General features: G+C 41.6%; 1 protein-coding gene across 2 annotated transcripts; it reads left to right on the top strand.

Moving 5' to 3' along the window:
- The first annotated feature begins 883 nt into the window (after positions 1 to 883).
- Positions 884 to 6,707, top strand: LOC115676332 (probable L-ascorbate peroxidase 6, chloroplastic/mitochondrial). 2 transcript variants are annotated; one of them, XM_030599209.2, is made up of 12 exons: positions 884 to 1,229; positions 1,591 to 1,734; positions 2,627 to 2,747; positions 2,821 to 2,921; positions 3,032 to 3,119; positions 3,802 to 3,869; positions 3,956 to 4,042; positions 5,234 to 5,308; positions 5,397 to 5,474; positions 5,563 to 5,667; positions 6,144 to 6,215; positions 6,493 to 6,707. In XM_030599209.2, exons 1-12 carry the CDS (start codon positions 957 to 959, stop codon positions 6,643 to 6,645), a joined length of 1,365 nt encoding a protein of 454 aa, XP_030455069.2. In that variant the 5' UTR covers positions 884 to 956; the 3' UTR covers positions 6,646 to 6,707. The 2 variants fall into 2 exon arrangements, with proteins under 2 accessions (XP_030455069.2, XP_030455070.2); XM_030599210.2 differs by having other exon boundaries at positions 888 to 1,229; positions 6,343 to 6,707.
- Positions 6,708 to 7,584: the final 877 nt, after the last annotated feature.

The raw sequence follows: 7,584 nt of genomic DNA, 5'->3' as shown, positions 1-7,584 counted from the left end.
TTACTCCTGGAGGCATGCGAACGTGCTTACGTCATCGGAGTTGGTGTTCTGTTCCCTTTTTTTTTTTTTTTTTTCGCTTTGACTATCGGTGGGGTGGTAGTTTGGAGCCGCTTCTTCCAAGGCGGCACCCAGGCTTAGCACGGCGAAATCGTCGCGGTTTTGCAACGTCGTCGGCCGTCCGATGACGAAAACGTTTCCTTTCTTCGATCCGCCGAACACGGCCTCTATGTCGAACCGTTGGGTTTTGCACGACAAAATTATCGTGCACGATATCACCGGCACACCGGAGCACGGGCATGGTGACTGGACCTGTGGAATTGAGTTATAAATCTATTTCTTAACTCATAATTGATGGATTGAGTTGTTATATGGATAAATTATATTCAACATATGAATTATGAATGAGTTTAGAATAGCAAAATCTAACATAATATAGGTGTTAAATGGATCCGCAGCTTACTAGACCTTACCCATCTTTACGATTCTCTCTTCATTCTCTCTCTGTCGTCCTTATCAATCTCGCGCTCGCTTATCTCGTGCCCTTACCTCAGCTTGGGTATGAAATTTTTATATGGAAGTATTTTGGTAATATGAGTTGGATTGAGTGTGAATCGCTAAATTCGAGTTGAATGGATCGATTTGGATCGGATATGATCCGATCCGCCTACTTGACGGGTGTACAAACGACCGATGGAAAGGGGGCGTGGAATCGTAATTAGGGGTTGAAGATTAGATGCCTCAATTGTGTCTTTTGGCGATAGGGTAAGGACAAATTATCGAGAAAAAAAAAAAAGAACAAAAAGAATTAAAAAAAAAAAATTGCACATGAGTAAAGGCTCTCCGAGTGAACCCCGCTCGCGGTCCAACGGTGGGCTCAAGGCGAAAGCCGAAAGGAGAGGCAGCGAATAAAGGCGCGTGTGATCTCCGCCAACGGCCCACGAAAAAACGACACAAAAATGGAACTCCTCGCTCTCCAACCGCACTCCTTCTCCACCTCGCCACCATCCTCCGCGTCGACAGCAACGGCGACCATGGCTGCTGCCTCCCTCGGCGGCGCCGCCGCCTCCTCCCGCCGCCTCCTCCTCCTCCCCTCCGCCTCCGGAGCCCGCCTCCGTCTCTCCTCATCCTCCGCCACCGCCGCCGCCGCCCCGTCCCCCGCTTCCCTCTCCTCTCTCCGATGCCTCCGCGGATCGTCGTCCCCTCTCGCTTCTCGCCTCTTCCTCCACCAGGTACGCGCGACAGCCTCGCTTCTCGCCCCCCTCGTCCTCGGCGAGTTCCGCTTTAGGTTTTGGTGTTTAGTGTTCCTCTCTCGGTCGTGGAGGACCTGAGTGTAGCATCCGTAGTTGGTGATCGTGCGTTGGCTGCTTCGCTTCGGCTGTTTTTGCTCTGATTAGCTTCGCTTTGGTTCGGTGTGCCTTCTTATGTAGCTTTGAGTTGATTCGTTTACGTTTCTGCGTGTGCGTGTGTGAACATTCGACGAGCGCGTATGGATTACGTATGTGCCGGTCGCGTCCCCTTATTGCTGCTTCGATTCCGTCATTTCGTACTGCTCAGTAGTGGTTTCCTGCTTTAACTGGTGATTAAATACAGAGGAGGCCGTCCATGCATTTGTCGGCCGCCCGGTACAGTGGAGTGGCATCTCCCAAGTGCTCCGCGTCCGATCCGGAGCAGCTGAAGGGTGCCAGGGAAGAAATTAAGGAGCTTCTTAAGACTAAGTTCTGTCATCCTATTCTGGTACCGTGTCTTCTTACTCCTTTTACTTCGCGCAATTCTGTTGAAGCAGAAGGGATTAGTTTGTGTTCTGCCTGTTTGTGTCGTTCGCTTGAATTAGCCTACTCTGCTTTTCAGTGATTTTGGAAGATATATGCTTTGATTGCGTCACGAGGTGACGCTGCATGGACGGAATTGCTCTTGCTATTGTAATGTGTTTTGGTCTACTGAGCAAATTCATCTATCTCTCGAGGGAAGCATATTTGTTGGAATTAACCCATAGTTGAGAAAAATGGCATTGATGATGAACTATGTGTGTTAGTATTCTTCCACCTTTGAGATGCTATGGATAATAGAAGCTCCTGAGATTTTGAAACTATATAACAGAAGCTCCTGAGATTTTGACACAAATGGTCTCTGAACTTTGGCTCAATGTACAATGTGGTCCATGAACTTTCAATTGGTTCAATATGGTCCCTGAACTTTTGGTACATGTTCACACTAATCCCTGGACTATATGAAAATGTTCAATGTTATCATTTTATTAAGTTCAGGGATAACATTAAACATTTTAATATAGTCTAGGGACTAGTATGAACATGTACCAAAACTTTAGGGACCGTATTGAACAAATTAAAAGTTCGGGGACCATATTGCACATGTATCAAAAGTCCAGGGATCGCATTGAACAAATTGAAAATTTAAAGACCACGGTGTACATCGGGGCAAAAGTTTGGGGATCATTTGTGTCATTATCCTAGTTGAAAATCCTGAAGTGGCTAATCACCATGTTAGTCATCTTGCTCTCACATCTATGGTCTATGCAATTTACTAGGTTTGATAGTCTCTGTGTTATATGTGTTATATACGAAAAGGAAATACAATTTGCTGTTAGTTACATATGAATACTTTACAGGTGCGGTTGGGATGGCATGATTCCGGTACTTATAATAAGAACATTGAAGAATGGCCTAAAAGAGGTGGAGCTAATGGGAGTCTTCAGTTTGAAATGGAGCTTAAGCATGCAGCTAATGCTGGTAATAATTTAGTAGTGATACTTCGGATGGTGTGACTTGTTTCTTGAACTTTTCTCAAAAATAGCTTTTGCAGGTCTTGTAAATGCGTTAAAACTTCTTGAGCCAATCAAAGAAAAATATCCCAGTTTGACATATGCAGACTTGTTTCAGCTGGCTGGTGCTACTGCTATCGAGGTCAGTTTTTGCACTCTTAGTTGCTTCACCTGAGATTTCTTGAAGCCATACTTAACCTTAGATTCACTCGTTCTTTGTGAAAATATTCTTCCTTTTACTTTATTCTTCAGGAAGCTGGTGGTCCCAAGATTCCCATGAAGTATGGAAGAGTTGATGTCTCAAGACCTGAGGAGTGCCCTGAAGAAGGGAGGCTTCCTGGTGAGTGAAACATTGTTGTTCATTAGAGACTAGACATTGACTCTGCTTTGTTGCACTAGGGGATCACTGATTTGGCTCTATGAAGCACTGTAACCATCTTGCACAAGCTGTTGCTATCTGCCGATTATTCAACTGCTTTTTCTATGATAAACCTAAGTGGGTACCTAATATGCAATTGCTTTTTCTTTAGGTGAGATTTGTACTTAAAGTTGAAGGTGGTAATTGTCTAAAGAAATGTATTTTGCTAATTTGGGCAACAAATGAGTTTCTAGATGACTTGATTTATTTAGGCATTTGCTAATAAAACTCAAGAAGCAAGAGATGAATTCATCCTATGTCTGTGTTTTGTTTCTGAATGGAACACATTTAGATGCATGGTAAGCTTTTGACACAAAGCATTGTTTGGAAATAGAAAGAATATGCATTTAGATGCGCTTTATCACGCATAAATGAACTTGAATATCCTGTCTATTCTATGGTCAGAAGTCATTTTCTGTCTCTTTTCTGGAGTTCTCACTACTTTTTTTTTCCCATCTCCGGTGATTGAGTTCTTCTCCTCTTTCTCGGATTTGTTTGTCTCGCTTATTAGTGTACTTCCTAGTTCTGCTGGAAATTTTTTTTGTTGGTTCATCTTGGAAAGATCCACTTCTTCTCTATTTATCTGAACAATTACTTCTTTCAGCTGCTGGCCCACCTTCACCAGCTGATCATCTCCGGGAAGTTTTCTACAGGATGGGACTAAATGACAAGGTATTTATAACTGTTACCTAATGGGATGTTGTGTGCTATTTGTGTGTATCTCATATGCTTGAGATTATGAATTCTCTGTTATGCAGGAAATAGTTGCTCTATCTGGGGCGCACACTCTTGGAAGGTCAAGACCAGAACGTAGTGGTTGGGGCAAGCCAGAAACGAAGTACACGGTACCTAATTACTTTCTATTCATTCATTGTTGCTCCATTCTAATCATTAGACAAACTCAACTTGCAATAAAGAATTCTGAAGCTGCGGGCATAGTGGTCAGAATGTACTCTTCCATGGTTACCATAGGTGAATTGAAAGTCCTCCTAGGTGTACAATTAGAGTTATCAACTCTTGACCATCTTTAAATGAATAGCAAGGAACAGGACTCCGATGGTCATGATCTTGTCCATTAAACGTGAAAAACTACAGCAACGTTTTGTTTGGATTTTAGAAACAATATTTCATTGAGCTCCTAGCACTTAAGGAGCTGTGCAGTAGCATGGCGTTCTATCAGTGATCAACCATCAGAAATAGATTGATTTTGCATTAGGACGCTGTCATAAATTCTTTTATGTGCTCGTGATCTGTCCATTGTCTATCACACAGTTGCGACACATGATGTGAATAACAATATTTTGGCTTGATGGTCAATGTGATGCCTAGAAAGAATAGCCATGTACAGTGTAGCTTACGACCACTTCAATGAATCTCAATAGCCATATTTGTTTCCTTGGGATTTTCGCCTCAGAGACAGTTGACTATTAATTTCCATAGAGGAGGTCCATATCAACTGATATTTGCGCATCTTTTCTTTTAGGACTACAACAACCAAGGATTTTACGGGTTAGTAGGTCTGCTTAAAGAGTTCATTTATGTCATTGCACTCTGTGTATTATCAAATCCTCCGTAAAATTCAAGTACTCGGCATCTTTCTAGAAAGTATCCATCCATGTCTTTTAGGTCTTCGTTACCACTTTTGCATGTGTCCATTGTAACGCCATATCTTCTTACTTTATCATCTTTAGACTGTTGCCTTATGTGTCCGAACTACTTTAGAAAAGTCGTTCTTCTTTTTCTCACTTTAAGCCACACCCTCAGCTGTAATCTGTTCTAACTTGATCTTATGCTAGTGTCCAATTATCCCCAGGCATTCTTATCTTTGCCATATTAGTTTTGTACGTGTGTCGTTCTTACCTACAGTTGAAATGTGAGTGGAAATTGAAGCTTGGGAAAAGGTTCTCCTCAGTAACAAATTAATGGCTGCTTGAATTGAGCTTATGCAACTGTATCCAACAATACAGTTTAGTTGAAATGATTAAGAGTAGTATAAATGGCCTTCATGAATCGTAATTGCCTCCATTGTGTCACAGAAAGATGGACCAGGAGCACCAGGTGGACAGTCGTGGACCGTGCAATGGTTGAAGTTTGATAACTCGTACTTCAAGGTTAGCGAGTTGAATCCATTTGTACTTTTTTCATGGGAAGATGGTGATTCAGAATTAAGTGGTATGCTAACATGGTTGTTTCATGCAGGATATAAAAGAACGGAGGGACGAAGACCTGCTAGTATTGCCGACTGATGGTGTTCTTTTTGAAGATCCTTCATTTAAGGTAAACAGAGTTGGGCTGAAAGCTCGAAAATAAAAGAGGTAGCCTTTAATTATGAGTTATCTTTCTAAAGAATGTTGGTGAATCGCAGGTCTATGCTGAGAAGTATGCTGAAGATCAGGAAGCATTCTTCAAGGATTATGCAGAAGCTCATGCAAAACTCAGCAACCTTGGTGCCAAATTCGATCCTCCAGAGGTTTGTTAGTGCTCTTTTATGGTCATTCCGTTGCTGATTATGGTGACTGTTTATTGGACCGTGTGTAATCATTTCCAATGCCAAATGTTTTCTTCTTAATTTTAAGTTCTCAAAGAGCTATTGGCGAAAGTTCTACAAAATCTGTCCGAATATTTGAAGTTTTTCCATGGTGTTCATCTTGACTAGTCGACCATCTGTTGTGATGGCATTGGCCTCTGGATCAAGTGATATTTGCTGGATTGATGGGGCCTCCCATATGGAGACGCATCAATTGTAGTTTTATTGCCAAATTTGCACGGCATGAATAACCATCAAGTTCATCTTATTGGCTTTGATGGTTGTGTATAGATAACAAGTGCTTGTACTTATTTACGAGTTTTTCTTCGGTCTAGATTTAAAACTTCGCAGTGTAACTTATACAGAACATCGGTTAGAGTTATGGTGATAACTAAAACTTACGTCAAGTAATTTTTCAGGGTATCGTAATAGATGGTCTTCCTAAAGCTGCACCGGAGAAGTTTGTGGCTGCCACCTACTCATCTGAAAAGGTTATACTAAGAAATAACTTACATATTGATCTTCCATTGTTAAAGAGAGTTCCTTATGCAATCTTTAATGGAGAGATTATTTCTTTGCAAATCGTTCATGTTCCTTGTTTCTCATGGTTTGCTGCAGGATTAGAAAACAATGTCGCGTCTTCTGTGCCATGTCTTTTATAAATAAAAGATGAGGATATTTTCAATCGTGTGAAACCACTTAAAACTTTGGGAGTCTTACCAAAGGGGAGGAATAAAATTCAATGCGTGTTGCGTATTTGAATTGCAGAGAGAGCTCTCAGATGCTATGAAGCAAAAGATCTTAGCTGAGTATCAAGCGATTGGTGGAAGCCCAGATAAGCCTCTACAATCCAACTATTTTCTGAACATAATCATTTTCATTGCTGCTTTGGCATTCTTGACATCTCTAGTAGTAAATTGAACTGGTGTTTGAGCTTGTGAGTACGGCAATTTTTAGTATGCAATCCAATTGCATTTGAGTAATTTTGATTTCCAATCCATTATTTGAGGCAGTTCTTCATCGGCCGAGTTACTGAGCTTTCCAACCGTTACTAGTCTTTGGAATGCTTAAGAAAGAGAGTTCACTGCTAAATTGCTTAGGGCGGATCTCCTCAAGGTAATTAATGAGCTGGCCTCTCCAATCATCATCAATTGGCCCAGAACTAGCTCAATTCCTTCCGAAAGTGCTTAATATATTCTTTGTGATCAAAATTCTTGGAGTGAAAAAGCTTCAATTGAAGGATATAAAATCCAATCGAAGCCACTTTAGCATGTTGCAACATGTATCCTTCTTAATCCTACTTTACGTGGCCTGTTTACTCGACCACACTCGCATATGGCTCATGCTATCCTCGCTCCCGAGAAACGTGCTAATCCTTGCTCCTGAGCAATATGCTAGCGACTCAGGGCGCAAGATGGAGTACGAGCGGAAGTGATTCGACAAATATTCGAGTAACCAGCGAGGAAAGCAATACTTGATTGATGATATACCTCATCAATACACGAACGTGTGTATCGTCACTTCCTATGTACGCCTTCTTCTGAATCTCCAGGTTTCTTTACGTGGAAGCTTTATCAGTTCTTTGTCGCCCGGGGCAGCTCATGTCCTTGTCCGTCGACTATGATCAAATTAAACACTTTTCAGAAAGGAACCCATTCGCACATTTTGTCTCGCTGTAATTCTTTTTACAGAGACAATTGAGTTTCAAGTCCTATTCATTGGAACTCAATTCCTAGGATTCCATTTCCCCATTCTGCACACTAAGGAAACCAAACATCTTGCTACAGCACGAGTACGCGACAAGCTTAGTACTAATAATCTGAAAAAATCTCGTGCAGGATTTTCATCTCACTCAAGTTA

The sequence above is a fragment of the Syzygium oleosum genome, unplaced genomic scaffold, assembly GCF_021117445.2.
Source record: "Syzygium oleosum isolate NSW1041296 unplaced genomic scaffold, Sole_v2.1 Sole_v2.05, whole genome shotgun sequence".
NCBI classification, from domain to species: Eukaryota; Viridiplantae; Streptophyta; class Magnoliopsida; order Myrtales; family Myrtaceae; genus Syzygium; species Syzygium oleosum.
This window is presented reverse-complemented; position numbering and strand designations above follow the sequence as displayed.